The 22,289-nt window shown below is 41.1% G+C and overlaps 1 protein-coding gene across 1 annotated transcript in view; it reads right to left on the minus strand.

Moving 5' to 3' along the window:
- Positions 1-11,888: 11,888 nt before the first annotated feature.
- CD86 (CD86 molecule) overlaps positions 11,889-22,289 on the minus strand; it is a gene marked incomplete at both ends in the record, with an annotated part of 38,832 nt that continues 28,431 nt past the window's right edge. Inside the window, 2 exon segments of the mRNA XM_080349491.1 lie at positions 11,889-12,321; positions 13,221-13,227. Of these exon segments, the coding sequence (XP_080205617.1) occupies positions 11,889-12,321; positions 13,221-13,227 (440 nt within the window).

A 22,289-nucleotide genomic window follows, 5' to 3' on the forward strand; every position in this document is an offset into this window, starting at 1 on the left:
AAAATCTGACTCTTGAAAACCTAAGTGGTGCTGAAAAAGCCATGAAGTATTTGTTTACCATGTAGATACCATCCAGAGTTCAAAAACCACACATCAGCCACCCCTATAACAAAGCTATGTCAAAAAAAGTTTCCCCATGTAGTTAATGCTGTCAGAACTTGAACTATATTTTTTTCCATTCCTCATCAGAAGTACAAGACCTTTCCCAACTTTAAGCCAGAAATGCCAGGAACGTTGCTCAGGAAAGCCAGTGCCATTGGCAAGATGGGCACTTGTCTGCAACACACAACTTCTGGAGTCCAACCAGGCCCTGATATGCCTGAAAGACTAGAACTGGGCCATCCTACATACCAAGTGAGCCACCTGCATGTTAGGTTATGGCTATTCAATTATGAAATGGACCTTCCTCTTTTTGAACCAATACTTTCTTGTGTATTTGAAAAAAACCTTTCCCAATACAACTTCCATATACTTCCATGATTTGATTTACATAATTTCACTTTCTCTGTCAAATCCTACACTCATTTCTCCTTCAGAGCAGTATCACCCAAACAAGAACCTGCTGTTTTGTTTGTGAATACACCTGCACACAGTGGCAGAATGCTCAGATCCCCAGCTCAGCTCTGGGAAGAAGGCCTTTTAACTTCGGCTGAAGAACTCACCTTTCATCTGCAGAGCATGAACCTTCAAACATGTTCTGCCACTGGTCAGATCACACAACAAGACAACTGAATCAAGCTTGCCAACATGGGGAAGGTGTGATGACAGGAAATTTAGGGGCAGTGTGGGAAAAACTCACAGTACCAGAAGCCAGGAGATGGATTAAAGGAGGACATAGCTCTGAACAAACGTTCAAACTCTACTTATTTGTGAGTGCAGAAGAGTTGTTCAGACAAATAACACTTGAGAAAGTTTATTTCTCTTGATATCATGTGACCTTAAAAGGATACAATAGTTGCACACGTGCTTTCTAATTTCTAAACTACTAATAGTTTAAGACTACGCAACAGTGAACAATACATGAAGAACTACAAAGGAAATGCATTCCTGATACAAATTTCTGAACAACTATTAAAATCTGTGAAAAGTTAATTAAAATTTCAGAACCTGCTATCAATTTTACCTATATTCAATTTATAATTACCTGATTACCCATGCATAATTAAATCATCCCATAACCAGGGAGCAGGAGCGTTTCCTCAAATCGCAGCTGAACCTAAATGATTATTTTGCTATTTTGTTTAAATGAGATGAAATAACTTCAGTCATGGCAGCACGTGAGTTAGAAACGAGCTGAAAAATCAACTAGTTCAGCTCTACAACATGAGCTTAAATTTGTACTGCTCTAATTCATCTGTATTTTCATTTTTCATCTCAGTATAGAATGAATGACCTTTTGATTTTTCAACTAGCTGAGATTTGCATTATCATGCAATCTTTATTTACACAGCCATACAGTATTCCTGGAATAATATCATGTCAGGCAGCTGTTATTGTAATTTTATATGTGTCAGTGTAGAGTCTTGGAACATGCAGAATATTTCTGAAGAAATGGTCCAAGGAGATAGCGTAAGAAGGACAGTTCATTTAACAAACTGCAGAGGAACCACAAGATCCTCTCTGCTTCTTCAGGCATTTAGGAAAAATAGAGGTATAGTGAGTAATGGCTGGGATAATGTTTGGCATTTGATATAGTTATGGATTTTGTTCAGAGTGAGGACATCTGCATATTCTTATACACAATTATTACTCTAAACTATTTAAGTTGCACTGTAAACATGCTCTGTGTTAAACAGATGTCAGGACTGCAGTGGGCTTTACAAACTAAGTAAGCAATGGAAGAAGGATTTATTCTTTGCCTCTAAGATTTACACACTCCATGCAGATAAGGATTTTATTGTTTTATTAATAAAAAATAAAGGTAGCAGAAAGCAATGAATCTAGGCATCTGTTAAGACCCACAGCTTAAACATTTAACTGAAAAGGAACAATGTGCTGCACAGAACAATTCGACATGAATAAGTGTTGCTGTACAAGTCATGCCCAGATTCTCCAAGCTGTTATTGTCATAAGACCAGAGAAGGTGAAACAAAAATAGCTTTATGCCATCTTTGCAGTTGCCCAAATCCTGTAACAAACAGGGAGGGCAGCCCCAGCCCTGCATGCCACCATAGAGCTACAGGATGTCTCTGTATAACACCCACTTGCCTGTGGTTCCAACAGGGTTTTTGATGACCGAGGACCTTTAGGAGAAGCTGAATTCTACGTCCCACAGGTATTTTCCCCAGGTACAGGAAACTTTAAGGGAGTTGGCCAGTACTGAGGAAATAGGTCTCTGAATTTTAGAAACATCTCAATTTAAAAATTGTACTCTGTGAACTTTTGGGATGAAACAATGCCATAAAACTAACATGAGAACACTTAAACTGGACAAAGTGTGTAGGCAAAGCAGAGAGATCCCACAGGCCACTGTGTTCATCTTCAATTTCTATCAGCCCACAGTATCGAAAGGAAAAGATTAGAACCATGAGTTATCTAGCCCCCCCACCAGCTGTATTAGTGAAACTGTGTTCCTTAATTAAGAGGTATAGATCTTGTAATCCCTTTCCCCAACAGGATGTGAACTCTTGTTCACCTAAAATACTTCATTTAGGAGGAAATGTGTATTGTTAGGGACACACCAGCACCGCTGCATTACATGGTCAACTAAGAATTATTACTTCTTTTTCCTTCCTAGTTATCCTTCCTGTAATACTCCCGGAACAATTTTTGTAGTCGCTTTGCTTCTGAAGAAGGTGTCATAAGATTAGCATAAGCATCATAGATATATGCTAGCTGGCAACTACAGGCTGAAGTCAGAGACAAAGTATCAAAAGCAAAAAAGAAATTTAAAAGCCCAAATCCTACTGAGAAACAAAATACTTCAGGCTTTTAAATGTTTTACAGGCTCATCTAAAACTCCACCTTTTCATCTCTAGGCCCAGAAATCAGATCGTTTCAAACTTCAATGCAAGTTGCCATCTAAACCAATATTTAGATCAATAACATGAAATAGAATATGAATGTAAGTACCCAGCAATAGAAACCTGAACCTGAAAATTACAGTTGTGTATTTTTTCTACTTTAATAATCCCTGATACAAAATGAGAACCCATTATGCTGTAATTAGACATTTTTAAAAGCTCTTTTAGATCTTCGGATGAAAGACAGTTATCTGAATGCCAAGCTGTTGTCAACTGTTTTTACTGTCTGGAATTGCATGTTCAAATCCTGGTTCAATCAAGCCAATATTTCTTACTTCTGAGACAGCTATTTCAATGTACTCTGATTTATAACAAGCAGAGGTTTTTAACAAGGCCATATAATGTAGGGCTGTTTTGAACAGTGCCTATAAAAACAAAATCTTAATATTCTACATGTGTTGCTTGCAAGTATATTCTTTATAATTTACAAGATGTGATTGTTTTTAATGGCCATCCCTCCAAACTTATCTGCCAGTTTGCAAATTGGTAACAGCAAGAGAAAGGCATCAGAACAAACTGTGCCCTCAGTGTCACCTACTGTATCCCCCAATTTGTTGGCACAACTGTAAACAGTTCTCAATTACAAGTCAGTAATTCTGTAGGCAATGCACACAAAGAGAGAGGACACAAATTGTTGTGTCAGCTCCAATGGTTTTGCCATGTTAATAGAAACCACAGTGCCCACGATTTGTTTTAGTCTTCAGTAACTGCAGCTATCACCTTGATAAATATGGCAATAGATGTATTGAATAAGAAAATGATACTACTACAAATCACCACCCAGAATAAGATTTCATGGTAAAAACTACAAACACTAACAATATCATGGTGTTGCTTATAGGAAAGGTATCTTGGCAAAACTATAAAATTTTCAGGAAAATTAAGTAATTTCAGAAAAAGTTATTTAAATTATCTTGATATAGTGGCATTAAAGTAATCTGTTCCTCAGTAATAATCTTTGTCAATAGTCTCTTCTTGCAGCATGTCACTGGGATCTTCAGTGTTGTTTGATGGGCACTGTCAGGTCTATCACTGCACACAGGAAGACCATCAAAGAGAACCAGTGCACAAGGAGAACCACATATTGTTCACCTATTACATACACTGACCAATAATTATGGATATTTCTGACTGTAGTGAACTCCTTCCCATCAAAAGTGTCCCATGTCCAACTTTTGTTGCTCTTCCTTCATAAAATACTTCATTGCCTCAATTGAAAACTGAAATACACTCTATGAAATCAACGAAATTAACTACAGAAAAGCAAATCCCCAAAACTTAATCTGCTTCATTCTGGTGATTTCCAACACATGGTGACAGATCCTCCTGCCTTTGTGAGATTCCAGCCACAGAGTTACATGGTCACAGCACAAACTCAGCAAGAATGCACCTATGACTTCGGTGAACAGCGATCATGTGGGTTCATTTGAACATCAGTTTTAAATTAAAACTAAATCCTTCTAGCTCTCATGGCTGTGAACCAAAACTTCAATGCATAAGTAGAGCAAAACAAATGCATTCAATGTTGTGGACACTCCAGAAGAGGACAGGATTGCAATTATTAACAATGAGGACCTAAAGCTCAGGTCCTTTAAGGTTCTTGAGATATTCAACAACCACTTCAGGCACAGAGATTTTTGTACCCTCAAAAATGCCACCCAGCTGCTGCTTAAGCCTGGAGGGTTAAGATCTCATCACTGCAAGCCAGCACACCGACACTGTGCCTCCTGAACCAGTTCATAGAGAGACACAACTGAAAGCTCCCAGGCAGCATATTCAAAGCATGTACACTGATCTAACCATGAAGAAGGGAGGGTAAAGGCTTCTTAAGATTAAGCAGAGCTTTCTGACTGACTGCTGCTTTCAAAGGCTTAGGTATGCAAATGTCAACAAAAATGGACATGACACATCAGAGGCCATTAACTGTGAAAACGCTACTTCCTGAGAAATGGAAGCAGCAGTAATTGCATCTCAGCTAGCTGCTACAATTAGTCCACCTAAGACTATCCTGGGAAGTAAAAGAAGCGTAATCTACTGCTGGTATCTTTGTTAAAGACAGAAGTCTAAATCACATCAAGAACTCATGCTTACACATTCACACATCACTGTTGATACTAATGTTTGCATCTTCTTTAAAATGCTTTAGGCCAGGGTATCACATGGAGTAATGTATTTAAAGGACATTGTGGTACAACAGGTGAAACTATTTTTCTTGTATAGAAACCAGACTTTTATACCCAGTTTGTCATTCAGTAACAGGATCCAGCCCCTTCAATCTCTAAAACATAAAACAGGAGAATTAGTTACCTCCCTAAGGTAAGATAAGGACTGCAGGCATGTTCCCTGCAATAATAAATACAGGCAGTGGAAGATTTAGGATTACAGCTCGGTTTATAAATCTGCGCATTTTTGCTAGACTGAAGGCCATTGAATGGAGGAAACTTATCAGCAGGGTTGACATTTTATCATTTGTGCAAGAATATGACAGTCTTGCAAAATATATGGCCATGCAGAAGGCATAAAATATCTGTGGGACTTATCTGTGACGTAGATTAGTTGTCCTTTGAGCAGACTGTTGTCTTTCCAGGACCAAGTCTGCTGGAAAGAACTACCTCCACAATTCAGAATACTTTCAAAGCACTTCTGCAGAAAGAATGGCATCTGAACAGCTGCAACACTGCATGGTGTAGAGTGTACTGCTTGTTGTAGACTGGGTACAGCTTAGTTAAATTCCTTCTCAAAGGCTAAATGTAAAACATGTTCTAAAATGTAAACAAAGAAAGAGATCTGAAAACTGTGTTGCTGTTGCAGGGCTTGGACAGTTGGCTTGCTCAGGAATAGTCAGAAATTCATAATATGTACCAATTATATGTTCAAAATATTTAAAACCACATACAGCTAAACAGGTAATCTTGAAAGCAGCTGCCAGAGCAGACTGAGTGTGGTATGTGTGGACCCATGCAGTCATGGCTTTCCACAACGAGGTTTGGTTTCAAGTGGTACCAAAGAACTGAGCAGAAATGTGCACTGCACGCGGCAAAGGCAGCAATAAGGCAAAAGGCGGAGACAGATGGGAAGAAGGAGGTAATCCCCACCACAAGCACCAACTACTGAGGCACTAGTCTAGACGTTTCAACCTGCCTACACTGTGCCTTGTTAGAATACCAGAGGTAACTGCACCAGTCTGACAGACATGACACAGGACCTGCAAAAGGTCCTTGCCCTTCCAGGGCACAGCGGCTGCAGGCTGGCTGGCATACTGCTGCGCACATGAAATGGTACTCACTGAGTATTTTAAAGGTAGCTCTACCTTTCTGGGAAGAGAGAAGGGTGCCAACAAAACAGTCTGCAAGCTCTAGATCAGCTTAGGCTTCTCAAAGAAGAATTTAAGTAGAAGACTGGATGAACGACCCATCTGCTACCTCAGTCCCTAACCTGCAAATTCACTGATGAACCTCATCACCACCAAGACCTCAACTGCCCTTTTTGACTTGCCTCTGCGGAGAGTTTTGAGCAACAGACCATGTAAACACAGCCACGAGTGGATGTTCCTAGAGAGCTCCTGAGTTTGCTGAATACTTTGACACTAATGACCAGTAAAAGAGACACAGATCAACTGCACATTCACTGAAACAGTCTGCCCCCATCCCCATCCCCATCCCCTCTTGATGCTTCCAGTTAGTACTAGAGGAGCCAGCAAAAATGGGGCTGGAGGAAATTTCCCAATAACGTTACATTCCTGTAACGGTTTGTCTTCAATGGTGCTCCTCTAGCACAGGCAGCTCCCAGACAAAGCATCTTCACAAGCAAATGCTTAATTAATGGTGCCAGGCCATTGGTGAGACAGAGGGTAGAAAAACAGGAATTAGGAATGAATGTCCCTGCTTCAAGAAGATTAGGCTTACAAGGTAAAAAGAAAGCACAGAGAACAGAAAGCAGAAAATACAGTTTAGATGGTACTTCTTGGAAAAAAATACTTACATCTGTTAAACTCTGCCTTGAGGAGATGATGACAGGAAATGGAAAGATTAAATGTCTTTCATCTCCTTAACTGAATCTGCTTGAGAAAACTTCAGCACTTTATGGCAGGGACCAGCTCTCTTTTCAGCTTGCAGAGCATACTGTAGACCACTATTCTGACTTATGAGATGTCCTCCTAACCAGAGACAAGTAACAGTAACAATAACAGGTCAGCAGTCCTACTGCTTGCAAAACCCAGCAAGACTGCTCTGAGCATGGTGCTGGAAGGACTTGCTGACTGAAGGCAGAGGGCAGGCAGAGCTTCTTACAGCAGGGATGATTTATAGTGACCCTTTAATGAAGATTTTGCTTTGGGTTGCTCCTAAATGTTCTGTTTCTCATAAGATGCACGTAAAGCAACCCAAAGTCACTAGTCTCCCAATGTTTTAATTCAAGACATCGTGTCCAAGTATAGCAGTGGCACAATGAGTAAACAGAAGCATCAGATCTCAAACTCTTTCAAATTAAAGTGGGCTTTCTGTAGATTAATAGACCTATATGTTGCTTATTCATGATAAACACCAGAAAAAAATTCTGAAACTGTCCTATGAATTCTTGTGTATTCGATTTGCTCAGAAAGGTTGGTGCATCTGTCATCTACCTTTAAAAGTTCACATATTGGTACTCTCAAGTAGTAAGTTTAATTAGGAAACTTTACTAAACTGATCCCATAATTTAAGTGTTGTAGAGAATTTATTGTTACTCATTAGAGGTGACTTAATGTGTTCCCAATTTATTAAGCTGAAATAACTGTTTCTGGGAGCTGAACACTGGTAAAAGTCTCAAAAATAGTGTGTTTGTGTAAACTTTTACACAAAACAAGTGTTTTAAGGAATTTCTGTAAACACCAGCATGGACACTGAGTTATTTCTTTTAAATAGATGCAAACAGTTTAGCTGTAATGAATGGAGTATTCAGATAACTACTGTTTTGGTTGTCAGATGTCTGTGAACAGACTGATTTTTATCATATCTTTCAGAACCAGGAGTGTACCTTTCTGGTTGAGTCATGGCAATGTATTCATTTTTTGAGAGGACCAAATTCCATTTCATGACTGTCCATGGGCTGCATCATAAATTCAAGACTACACACTCCCCTCTCTCTACTGATCTCCCACAGATGCCAAAAGGAAGCTTGTACAGAGATCAAAGAAAGAATTTGGGCTCTGTGTAGTAAAATAAAACTTCCAGTTGTTATTTTTTACATCACATTCAGAACTGCTTAGTGGAAAATGTTCCCTTTGCTAGGATTATTGCCACCCTTGCTTCTGTCTCTCATTCCTTCACCATCCTTCTTTCTTTTCTGTCTTCTTTTTCATCTTTTTGTATGTGTCATCACAAATTCCCATCCTCTCTGCAATGTGTTGGAATGGTCACTGTTAGCATGCAAAGTGTCACCCTTCACCACAAGTACTGGCACCCTGACAAGTCCTGAGAAGGGAGGGTTCAAATCTACCTCCAGACCCACGACACAGCACAATGGCCCTCACTTTCTGCACCACAAGAGAATATTGCCTATCTGTATCTGCAATGTCACAGCTGTGTTTAACAACTCCCACTCCCATTTTTCAAGAAGCAAAAATCAGAATCCAGGCACTTACTAAATGCCATACCCATATCAAACACTCACCCAGGTGTTTGGTATCTTGTCCACCAACGTATTCAGCACCAAGTAGTCTCTGTCCTGGTGTCAGGCACTGTAGGCAGGGACAGGTTAATATGCCAGCCCCAAGTGCCCCAAACTATTAATAAATGGAATTATCAAGTTCAGTGAGATGAAGTTTTCCTTCCAACTCCAAAATAGATTTAGATCAATCCAGCTAGTTTCAGGTACAGGGGATATAGCTACAAGGTCCACCTGAAGACTGCAGAACAGAGAAACAGTCACCTGTCCTTGTGCATCACAACAGTCAGTTGAACCTTCCTGAAAATGGCAGGAAAAAGAATCAGAAACTTCTGAACTTCTCCACTCTGCCTGTTCCCATATGGTAACCATACCTTACAAAAATACAGAGATTTTGTCTGGAAATTCCAGGGTGTGCTTTAGAAACCCCTGTTTCAAAACAAGACATTTCTAACAAGACCCTACGAGGCATGGTTCTTATCCCCACTTTTGAAACTGGAAAAGTGAAAGGAAATGGTTTGCCCAAGGCCAGTGTCCAAGCCTGGGACAGGTTCTGGAATCATCTTCACAATTAAGTCATTGGATCCTGTTGCCTTCACTAGCAATTCACATATGCTTCAAGAGATCACAATCCCTTATATTTTGTGAGCTAAGTGGCTCATCTATTCTAACTTCATCAGCTGAACAAAACATGTGCTTGAACAGAATTAGCCCTGATACATCAACAGAGATTATTTTGGTACTAAAGCTACCACCACTCTGTCAATGCCCTCCTCAGTCTATTTGAGTGTCAATAATGTTCTTACAATCTGTGGCACAAATTAGTGCAGGTAAAGCATTCCTCACTCTTGCAGTTAATAAGTGACTGAGAAAGTCTATCAACTTATGCAGAAGAGGTTGTTTGCAACCAACAGTAGATGCAACAGTTTGCAACCCAAATGCAGATGGAACGGGAGCTGACTGAAAAAGCTCCTGTTGTCTCACTTGGCATTTTTGCTTATATTTTGGAAGATAATTCTAACAAGCTTATAAAGCATCAATAAAGTATTGAGGTCTGAGAATGGCACAAAGAGTGTCAGACTGACAGACCTGCAATCTGAATTCTTTCATTGAGCCATAAAGTTTAAGTGCAGGAGGTAACTATGCAACCTTCTCTGTCAATACCACTCTACTGCTACTTCAAGAATGATGTCAAAATTTTGCCTGCATGTCACCCACTCCATCACTAACCTATTTGAGAAGATAATGGTAGGACAGTTTGTTGTCAAATACTGTGGTCAAATTAAACACACACTTGGGCACAGAATTGGGATCACCTTAATAATTTCACAGACAACCCCAAACATCAGCCATGTCATGTCCTAGAATAAAAGAAATTACTTTGGGATACTCTGTATGCCTTCTCATCACCAATATGCCATAATCTATCTGCTTTAAAATTATCTACTTTTCAGCAACTTCAGTTACATTAATTAAATGTAAGTTAGTTATTGAAACAGTTTCATTGGAATAGTCATCAGATCCCTTCACCACCACTCAGTAAACCTCAGCAAAAGTATTCCTAATAATCATCATACTAATTTTTTCCACTCTCACAACTAGAACACATGTATGGATCTAGACTTCACAACACTGGGATCAATGACCAGACCCCAGTGGACACACAGGGAACAGAACGGGATCCTGTCCCTGGGGCTGGAACTTGCATTTGTCACTGAAAGGTGTGCTTAGTCCTGCAGCGTGGTGAGGCAAAAAGGGTAGAACAGAAAGCAAAGAAAAGAGTTGCCCAGCTCCAGCCTCAATCAAGAACAGGAGTTAAGGGCTCTAATTTCCACAATTAGCATAAACACTTTCAGGGACACTACACTGCCAGGGAAATAGCCTTAGCAACGCCTCACTAATACTCCTCTGACCTTGCCCCTCCCAGCACATCCTCATTGCATTTACACCAGGGGGTGAAACTCGAGTAGGAGGGAAAAAAGTCGTGGCTGTGATAGAGACACTACTTACAAGGGGAAATCAGGAAAAGCCTGCAAAGCCGCTCTCCCCCACGCACATGACTGAGCAGGAGCACCGCACTGGGCATGGCTGAGAGATGTAGGGCTACTGGCCCATTACCTCCCCTACTCCTCTGAGTCCAGCCTGGAGTGTCGAGTAGGTTTGCACCTGCTTTGCACCAGGACTGCACAGTAATGCACGCAGAGATGGTTTTCAGGGGCAGAGCCTCACAGTGAGCAGGAGGGCTGCGCATAGAAGACCATCCGTTCAAAGTAGAAAAATATATACATATATCAGTAAAAAGGGAAACACTTAAAGCAATTAAACACATCAAGAAATTCTAAGGATCATATCCTTTACCCACAGAAGTCAAAATGAAGATTTTAAGGGCAGATACATTAGTTTTTAGAATCTCTTTTCAGGCATATGGTGAAATTTGTTTTGAGCAGTGTTTTGAGCTCTCAAAAATTCTACTTGCGTTACAAATCAGTTTGCAGAATACTGCTATTAGCTGCTTCCTATCAGGCCCACTTGTGGTGATTTTTTTTTCCTGTGCATGTTTTCAGTAAAACAACCTGTTGCTCTTCAAAGTTTTGTTATGAATTACTGTTCTTCCCCTCAATATTATTTCTAGATAACTTCAGCCAGAGAAAACACCTCAGATGTCTATGGAAATTGCTCCTTTTGCCTGATCCTCCACGTAACAGAAGCCACCCTGCCCAAGGTTTGGGGAAGGGAGGCGGAGGGGTCCCTCCGTGGAATTACGTCTGCATCTGGCATGGCCGGCCGGGCTCAGCCTGAAATGCCCTGTCTCCCCGTCGCCCTCGGCTTGTCCCCGACCTCGCCTCGCCGGGGGCTTTGCTCCTCTGGGTTTCTGCACCCCCAAATCCAGACCCCGGCGCTGCATTGCGGGCTCTCTCCCCTCCCGCCTCGCCGCCCGTGCAAACCCCGCAGGCTGTGCCCCGTCCCTTCCCCGTGCGCCCCCAGCGCGGGCGGGCTGGCCCCGGCGGGAGCACTGCCCGCCCCGGCCCCGGCCCTGGCCCCGGCCCCGCTCCCGCTCCCGGGCGCGCACCCACCTGCCCCGCGGGCCCGCGCCCCGCTCACCTCCTCCCGCCGCCGGGGCTGCTCCTGCCGCCACCAGCTCCTGCCCTCACTCCGGCACTGGGCAGGGCGGCGGCAGCATCCCCCGCCGGCCCCCCAGCTGCCGCGGCGGCACTTGCAGCCTCACGGGAACCGGCGGCGAGGGGAGGAGGGGGTGGGGGAGAGAGAAACCCCTGGCCAGGGCCCCGTCCCAGCCCTCCCCGCCGCCTCCGGCACCCGGGCCCGCTCCCACGGGCCACGCAAGGCGGGGCGGGCGGCGGCGACCGCGGCGACCCGCCCGGGTGCGTCCCGCTCCGCGCCGCCCCGCGCAGCGCCCACAGGTAGCGGCCCGGGCCGCCCGCTGCTGCCGGGCACAGCGTCCCCGGCCGGGGCACCGCGCACACCGGCCAGGAGGTGCGGCCAAGTCAGATACCTCTTCATGAACCTTTCTGCAGCTGGGCTACGCTGCGCTGACCGATGTGCGAGCTCCCCTGCATGGCACCGGGGCACGGCCGCCGTGCTGCCCGGCTCTTGGGTTGCAGCGGCATCCGACAGGTTGGCACCCGAGTTCTTTACCCTGCAGCAGGACACGAGTGTGTGGGGGGAAAAAAGCCCAAACATCACTCGTTCCGTTTTCTTTTAAAGTCTGGGGTCGTCTTCCAGTTCACACCAAAAAAAGTCTGGCCGCCTGTTTTGTCACTGTTCCCTGGTACCTGAGCCCCGTGCAGTAAAGATACCGGAGACCTGTATCTTTTGAAGCAGAAAAATCCCCAGCTCGCTCTGTTGTGTGGTTGTGCGGGCACGACCAGCTCCAGATTTGCCATGTTCATCCATTTCTTTGGATCTTAAGAACTGAAACGCAGAGAATAAACTGTTTTCATCATTATTTGCTATCACTTATGTTGCTATGCTGCTTTTCACGTCCAGCGATCTGTTAATATTGATTGAGAGAAACACTGTCTTTTGAGATCATAATATAGTTTATATCTGACATCTCTTAACCTGATAAATTTGTTGTTATGTTTTGTTTTGGTTTTAGGAAAGGTAGCATGTAGCCCCATACTTAGATTCTGCTGCCATTCTACAGCCCAACCCTAGTCACCTGGATCTGTCCTGAGAGTCCAGTTTTCATGTTCCCAAATAAAAAAAAAAAAAAAAATTGTTATAGTTGCAATGTACTCATGAGAGTGACACTTTGAATATATTAAAACTGTATTGTATTTTTCACCCTGAAGGGGTGACAGAGACCTTTACTTCTGAAGGAGATCCATGAGACCTAACTTTAGTAAATAAGTAGTCCATATATTACTGCAGAATTACCAATGGATTTAAAGTCACTTAGGTCCTCAAATACCATTTGGTATATTAGGATGAAGTTATTTTGAAAAATATTTTTTAAAAAAAATATTATTTTCCCACTTCTACTGCAGTAAACAAACTTCTTAAGAAGAAGATAATACTTATAATAATGCTTACCGTATAACTGCGTGACATAAATAAGTGATCACAAATGATTTTCAGATTTTAAAAAAAATGCTGATTGCATAGGTGAATGAATAGCTTCCTTAATTCTTAATCATGCTTAATTACGAATTCAGAGAATTCCCCATGAAGATTTGGCTAAATGTTTATTTAGGGACCCATGCAAACCTAGCAGTTCCCTGCAGCAGTCAAAATGTTAATGTTTTGAATACCAAAACAAATTAAACACTTTTGAAGAAATAGTAGAGATTTCTTCGTACACCAAGTGTGTGTAGTCAAGTTTTTCAGGACTGTGCTGTAGCATGGCAATAAAATTCAACTTTTTTAAGGCTATTCTCTGGTTGTACAGAAACTGGAGGAGAAGAAGAAGGTGGCTATTTTAAGTTATCATCTAGCTATAGCTTTGGGGTAGAGACAGGAAAGATGGAAGGAAAAAAATACCTTTAAAATGGGAAACAATCCAGGTCCGATGTCAGATTGTGGTACCTTTCCAAACTTCTCCCACAAAATCTGTAAATCAAGTATTTCTATATTCATTGCAGCACTACTTCCGCTCAGCCAATGGTAGAATTTATACCATAGGTTTTGTGTGGCCCAGTATTTGAGGCATGGTTTTGTCAAATAGGAAACAAGGTAACAGAAGGTTTTTGGTTTTTATTTCTCTTTGTATTAATTGTAGCTCCCTGTTATCTGCCATTTCATCACTTTGTGATTGCTTCTTCCACCATGATAGTAGCAATAGAGCAAAAACTGTTTCTGCCAATAAAAATGGGACAATGGAGAGGCAGCAGGACAAGCCCATAGGGACCTTCTGTACTCTTGCTGGACAATTCATTGCTTCCTAGAGCTTAGCTACACAAGCCAAGGTAGTAAAGTTACATCCATTCAGGGCCCTTGTATCTAAGTCGGAGTAACACAACAGGCATTTTTTCTTTGTCTCACCTATTGAGTTCAAGCAGGCCATACCAGAATACAATTTGTCAGGGCACTCTTGAATCCCAGCATTTGGAGAGTTCAGTCAGACTGTAGAAGGCTCAACTCCTCCTGTGTGTAAGCAGATTTGAACCCACATCTCTCACTTAGCATGGGAATAGCTTGAACAGCTGGCCACAGAGCATTCCAGAGGAAGAATTACCCATGTGGTCCTTTTGAAACCCATGCTACCCTTTGTCTTGTTTCACATCGCCTCATTTTATTTTGAAATTGGTGGGAGGAAAAAGAAAGAATAAACTCCTTACACCAGGGAAACGCTAACATTTTGAGTGCTGTGCTAATGATGGTTGATTGTGGTTTTGACTCTATCATTTTCCTTATAGATGAAGCTGCCATTTTTAGTAGACTCTGGATCCAAGCCAGCTTCATTAGTGACTTAATTTGGGAGCTAGTCTTTATATCTCAGCTTCTCTCTGCAATTGACATATACAACATACACTTAAAATACAGCATAAAAATAACAAGTAAAATCCAAATATATTACTTTTATTATTAATTTCCATATTTATTGTAATACCATACAGCATTAGCAGCTCAGTGATACAGGGCCTATGAAAGATGCAAAGCAACTGAGGATCACCTCTATTTCAAAGACACATGTGAGCATAAAAAGAAATGGAACACACAGAACTACAGAGAACATGCAGCTGTTTGTTCCTTTAAAACTACAAGTGAAATCCACCTTTGAGTATTTCCTGGAATACTACAAGCAGTTTAAACAAGGAAAAGCCAGGTAGGGCTGAGCTGGAACATCAGACCTAAGGGTAAAGAAGAGAACAGCTGAGGTGGCAAGAGTTTCCAGGTAGATTTTCAGGGTAGCGTGGTCACCATTGATTGGAATGAAATATGTAGTCAGTTGGACCTACTGAGGATTTATGTATGTAACACATCTTATTTTGAAGAACTAAGGCAAACAGGGTCTTCTGGACTGTCCTTTAGGGCACAGTTAGACAATTTATGTTAGGCTGCTGATTCTTCTGATGATGCCTCTGGTGATCCCTGGTCAGGAATAACATCTTTGTTGGGTGGCATTGCGCAGCCATCTTTCCTCTCCAAGCTAATTTCCTAGTGAGCAGCCAGAGTTGGGACTGTGCAGATGCCATGAGGTCATGAAATTTCACAAAGGCATGGGGAGTCATGATGTCATGTTGATGTGAACAGGGCAGGTGTGAGCTTATAGGGCGGAGGACTGTAGGTTGCACTTTGCATACAGGCATTTTGTTCACCTGCTGCTGGTTGCCTCTATGCGTGAAGGACAAAATAATCCCACAGAAGCATTTTCCTGCAGGAACTCTGCAGTGGTACAACTTCGTCCATCATCTGGACAAAGATTTAGGTGACCTCCCAGACAAAACTCTTGCAGCTCTCAAGTGCAGCAGTCAGGCAGCTCTCCGAAAGGATTGGAAAGCTGTCTGATTCACCCGGCCCTGCTTGGCAGGGTGCCAGGGTAGGTTTGCTGCTCCTCTAAGTTAGCCTCTTCCAGCTTCTCTGCGTCCCTTATCCAGGATGTGCATGTGGTTGGGGAAGAAGAAAGGGTCAGGAAGAAGGTTGTTAGGGAGTAGATAACATAGGCTAGATGTAAAGGCTAGATGGCAAGGTGCAAAGTCAGATGGAACAACTGGAAAGTCCCGTTCTGACAAAGCTTTCTGATGGTGCAGCAGGTGCTTGCCAGAGGTATGCTTAATACAATGGGTGTGGATGTAAGTGGGTTAGCCCAGTTGCTTGGGAAGCTGAAGCCCAAATTTCAGCCAGACTACTGAAGGATGAGTCTTGTCCCCAGGCCTTGATGTGCTGAAGAGGATTATACTGATAAAGCCTAAACCAGGTTCTCCATTGTTTTGTTTTGTTAGATAAAGTCAGGGAAGTATATGACAGGGAGAATGACTATGTCTACCTCAAATTCTTAAACTACTTTTATTGCTAATAAAAGAAAGTAGACTCATAGTTTGAAGACTGACAACTCAGAAGGCTGAGGTCTTCTTTCCAAAGGACAAGCTGAGTACCACAGGCAAGGCATGTCCTGGTCTCCTGCTACCCCAGAATGTTCCTCGTCTTTGGCTTGTATAGGAGAAAAAGCTTTATTCAAGCCTTCCTCTCTACCGAGACCAAATGATGAGCACTTGGAAGGATTATGTGCAGGCTGAGTTTTGACTGGGATTCAGAGAAAATTGGAGTTATTATACTGTGGAGGAAATGCTAGGTGTGAAGCTGACCTACTTCGGCTGTGTAGATGTGGCTATATCACTGTCTAGTGGCTGTCCCATGGAACACAAGTCCCTTCTCTGCAATTAGACTTTATGGATAGATCATGTGCTCAAATAATGAGTTCTATGTTTTTCAAGCCCAAAATTCTTCTTCCCCTGCTGAGGCCCATGAAGTCTGTGTATCTGCAACACATGGATCCCTTACAGAGGAGAAGATTTGCTCTCGGATGGCAGTTGATGTTTTGGTCAGTGCAGGAATGAAGAAAAGAATCAGCTTTTAGTAACTAAATGCTGAAGGAACTAGACGGGTATTATACTACCCAAAATGAAATCTACTGGTCTGTCTAGGAGTGAAACATAAACAAAGCAAAATTTGAATTAAAGGCTGCTAGAAAGAGAATGCACCCAGTGTGCATTGGATAAAACCTGCAGCCCTGTGGACTGAGGACAATCCAACAACAACTCCAGCCCAGCTCCACAAATGTTATTGAACAAGTCTCATGAAGGTGTGTCCTATGTGAGTTAGCCTTAAACAAAGAGGACTAAAAATCTCAAGCCTGTTCCTTCTTCCTCCCTGCTGTCTTGGTTTAAAAGTTGAAAAGTCATGATTAAATTGGCTGAACTTGTTATTTAATATGTTTTATTTAGTTTGTATCTATGATTTTTTAAATATTTATCATATTGCTAAAGAATGGTGACTGTTTTCATAGAAATTGGAGATGGAAGAGACCAAATAAGTTCACATCCAGTCCATCCCCCCTGCTGCCATTGCAGAATTGTTCTGCAAGTACATTCTCCAAACTGATTTTTAAATTTTTTGGTTGAGAGTCTGTGTTCCTCATGTACAGTTCTGGAAACAGCTGGTGATGTCCATTCTCATATTTTCTTTACTCCTTTCCCTCTTCATCTTCTTTGTTCTTGAATTCCTTTTTCAGGCACAGGCACTCCTTATTTGGTTATTCTTAAGTGTTTCTTCTCTTTCCTTAGCTTTTATAAAAGGATCTGTGCAGCTGGGCAGGGCTACCCTGGCAGATACAAGCAGCCTAAGCAATATGATTTGAGCAATTATTTGTTGAGCAATCCTGGAATATCCTGCCCTGAGGAGTATTAAAAACCAAAACAAAAGCTCCAAGGTATTTGCTGAATATCAAAGCAGAAGCACACAGAGAACGCTGTCCCTCTGTTAATCACAGCCAAGCATACTCTTCTTAAAATCGTCTTTTGCGATAACTTTTCAGCAATGAATTTTCTGTTAAAAATGTTACTTATAACTATTGTAGCTCCTTTTTTTATTATTCAGTCCCTGCATTTGTTTTATCTAGAGGTCACATTTGGCCTTCTTGGGGCAGCCTAGTGACCTGACTGTTTTCCCTCATGACAGAGTCATCTTGTGCTTCAGGAGCTAGCCATGGGTAAAATAACAGTTTCATGTCCACATTTTATGATTGCAAAGAAAACTTTCTAGATGTGAGCCAGCCAAAATGGATGTAGTGATATCTGCACCAGAAGGCTGCCAGCTTCAAACAATAATTCTGGGAGGCAGGACTTGCTTTCCATATTTCAGCAACAGAGCCCATTAATAACTATTTGAAAATCAGCGTGGTGAACAGTATCTCTGTTTGCTCATAAATGAAAAGAGACAACTAGCATGAAAAAATAGGCCACTGAGGATGAAGCTTTCCAACGTTAGCACAAGTGAACTAGTGTCTGACTGCCTGCTTTTTCCAGTCAGGCTCCTCCTGTATTCTCTGATATTCTTTCCTCAGTTAGGTTTGGTTTGGTTGTTTGGTTGTTATTGGTTTGTTTGTTTGTTTGGAGTTTGTTTGTTTGTTTGTTTCCTCCTTTCTAAGATCAGTTCTCTCACTGTCTTCCCTCATTATCACGTCTTTATTTCTTCTCTAGATTTCCAAAGTTTGGTTCAAGAGAGCTACAGAAAAACCTTGCACACACTACCCTGTCTTTTTTTCTCAGGCCGAAGCACAAAGGCAGCACATCTGCCCAAGGCAGTAGTGATTATTAAGTGTGGAGGTCCATAAACGCTATTCCCATTGCGTTAGTCTGCAGTTGGTGCAAGTGAAGTGTTGGGGTGGAGAAACATCAAATGTGACCTCAGAGGAGGCTTCCAAACGTCCCTTCAGCACTGACAACCCAAGCAAGAGTTATATCATAGAATTAAAACCAAACACAGAACTACATTGAAATCAGAAGACTTTGAATTTACAGCAGGATATCTTAAGAATGTCCCATCTGTGTGATTTATTTAAAGAGTCAATTCTGTGTCATGTTGTTGCAGGTGTGAGCAGATTTTGACAGATTGACTGGGTATGGTGTGGGTTTTGTGTTTGATTTTGGTCAGTTCAGGTGTTATCTGTCTGGACAAACAATAACTGAGAGATGAATCTTAAGTTCAGCTGCTGTTGTGGTTAATTATTCATTATGATGAAGGTTAATAGCTACCTTTCCCTACAATCTTCGTAAGTGAAAGTTTTTACTGTAGTAAAAGCTGAATGCTAATGCACTCCTCCATATAAATCACAGAGAACTGCCTTTCTACAAATTAGTTATTGTCTCCTGTTGTTCTCTAATAACACTAAGCAGATGAAGAAATGGCAGTGCAAGAGGTGATCTGTAATTCAGATTGTTTAGGAAACTTACTATATAACAAATAACAGAGGGTCAGTGAAAGTATAAGGCTCCATCAAGAGACCCTGGAGGTGTCTGTCTCTACAGAGTAGAGAGGCAGCATGGGACAATTTTTTGCGCCTAACCAAGATACTTCAGTCAGGACCTTAAAATTTGGATGAAAAAAAACCCCTTAAAACTAGGATGAATATAGTTCTCAGTATATTTTTAGATTCACACAAAATGCCACCAATCTTACTTTAGCACTTCTGCTCAGTTATTCACAAAAGTCTAATCTCTTCAGCTGTTTTTGGGTTATTAGTGATGAGAAATCCACACATATTGACACTTGTGCATGTAGCCACTAGGGCTTAGTCCTCAACTGCTACGAAAGCAGCAGAACGTATCAGTGGATGTGTAAATGAATATCAGGTTCACCTGAACAATACTGCACAGAAATGTGTTAATTTAGAAACTGGAGATCTGCTTCTGATTTGCACTACCGTGGCAACAGATGGAATGGTGTATCAAGGGCAAGTATTCTCACTTTAAGTCAGATGGCCTTAAAACTGGAAATGAGCAAGAAAAAGGACATAAGAATTATTAAAGATTTGGCAAAAATGCCTCAGTAAAATTTGAAAGAGACAGATGTTTACTTTATGAAAAGGAAGCCATCAAGCACCCACAGTGGGTGGGAAAGTCATAATAGAGAGCTTTTCATTTTGAAAGCCACAGACAGGTTTATGCTAGTGAAGTAAAAAGTAGATAACCTTATCTGTTTGGTGTTCCAAGCTAGGCAAAAAACAGATGGGTAAGCCCTTAGTTCCTCAGAAACGGACAGACATCCACATGCCTGCATTTACACACAGAAACCTAGCAGGGCAAGAGACATTTGTTGAAATTTGAATTTAAGCAAATTTAGACTTGAAATCAAGTAAGTTCTGCAACATGGCTGAAAAATAGCTTTCAGAATAATTACAACGATTTCTGGTATGATCTCCTGCAATGGAAATCTTCGCAATTCAAAACTGGGTTTTTTTAATAGTCAGGACATGAATTCCAAATCCAACAGTCTCTGTCACAGGAAAGGTTGGATTACATGTACACAATGCTTTCTCCTGTCTTTATAACATCCAATCTCTGAATGTATGCCTTTATTACAATATTGTTTGGTCATCAGTCTTAATGAAGTTCTCATTAACCACCTCTGTGAAATGGTCACACATACTGTTCAGCCATTACTGGATAAATCTGGTCATTAAAGAAAGAAAATAAATAATCTCTTCTTGGCTTCTGTGTCACAGCTGCTAATGGGATGATATCTGTAATGTACCTCATAAAGTACATTCTGTTTCCTTTTAAAAACAAAGAAAATAATTTAAAATGTTGCTATCATGTTGCACCTACCTTTTGACATGTACTTTTCCACACTTATCATGACTTAGAACATACTCCTTGGGCAGAGTAAATCCTTAGTCTTCTATAGATAATGACAATTTTCTGAGTGGTTTTTAAATACTTAGTTATTGGTTAATATTGACATAATGTTTGAAGGGCAAGAGAAGAGATATGATCATGTTTAGCTCTATATCCTACTACATTCTTTTGCTACATCAGTCTTAATAGTTTCTATGACAAAATGCTTTAATGTTTTAATGTATTTAGGAATTCTTTTCCTTCTGGGAAAGTTTTTTGCTGCGAAGACACACTTGGTTAAGTATTGCCTCTCCTTTGCAAATAGGAATCAACTCACTTGAATTAATATCCATATTCAGTATTACAGAGATTAGTTTCATATAGTTACAAGAATGAGCAACTCCACAAACAAACAGGCAGTGATTTATTATATAGGTCTTTAGTGCTGGGTATTTGAAAATAATTTCTCCACCTTACCAGCTGTGACTTGGTCTAATTGTCTGTACAAAATTTTGGTATGATCTTGTTTACCTCATTATTTGTCAGTGACTGACCAGTTTAACTATTGGTTCCATGGCCACATGTGTTCCTCTGCCGATTCAACAACTAGGTCACTATTGAAATAAAACAAATGGACCTATTATCACAACACCAATAGTTCTACATTTTTAGAAGGAAGGGCCTAATGAGATAGCTGAATATCTTATATCACCTGTCTGTGTTTGAGGCTATGGCTCCAAGAAAATCCTCCTAGAAGGAGTCATAAGGTTAAGAAATTGCTACTTGACTCCCTTGGCCCTGAATGGTCACCTCTTTGTTGTGTGTGACTGTGGAAGTGGACAGGAAATTGGAGAACTGATCTGATTAAAGAAATAAATTAAAAATACATGTTTTTACTTGGTCCTTTTTACTGGACAGCCCCGCAATCATTGATAGTGTCACAAGTAAGGAGAGGCCAGATGGGAACAGAAAGGGCAGCTGCCTGAATCAGGAGAAATAGCTATAAAAAGTGGCCCAGAATAATGCCTATATTCCTAGATGGTTCCTGAAGCTACTCTGAGAAATAACCCAGAAACTGTTAATTAGTCTGAGGATAATTCTTCCAAAAAGCTAGCCCTTGCTTAGGAGTTCACAAAATGCTTTCATAAACTAAACTCACTCCTCAGGTTGAAAGGCCCCTCCTCTTAGTATAATCAAGTTTCAATTAGACATTAATTGAAATTTTTGCCTCTCAATACTCACCTCAGATTTCTTGGAATTTGAGAAAAGGTTGATATAAGTACAATTAGAATATAGTAACTCAGCACAAACACAGCTTGTTCATTATAACAAAGGCTCAACAATCAGTATCATCACTTCACAGTTTTCCAGTCTAGGATGACCAAATGACAGTACTCAGAGATGATATCTTATGTAGTATTCTGGAGTCTTAATATTAGTTCTACCTTTTACTTTATGCTGATCATTCCATAGTCCTCCATCAGCAGTAGTCATACTTACTGCTTTCACCGTTTACCTTCTCTTCAAGTTATTACACTTGCTTTGCATTGTTGGCTTTTCTAAGTAGCACTTACCACCCTCAGAAAGTATTGTACTAATTTTTAACTTCCTCAGAATCCAACTTATTTTGCTTGGAGTTTGAAATAAAATAATCATCCATCATTTTACAAGGCAGAAGGTGACACTTGGCACTGTACCTTGGTGTAAGTAACATTTTTCAAATTTATTTTTCTGCTGCTGGTTTGTTTTGGATGATGGCAAAACTTTTGTTATTTTGCAGTGACCAGATTGGTTGGGGTGTTGTTTTTTTTTCCTTATTTTCTTTTTT

This window comes from Nesoenas mayeri, assembly GCF_963082525.1.
Source record: "Nesoenas mayeri genome assembly, chromosome: 1".
Lineage (NCBI taxonomy): Eukaryota > Metazoa > Chordata > Aves > Columbiformes > Columbidae > Nesoenas > Nesoenas mayeri.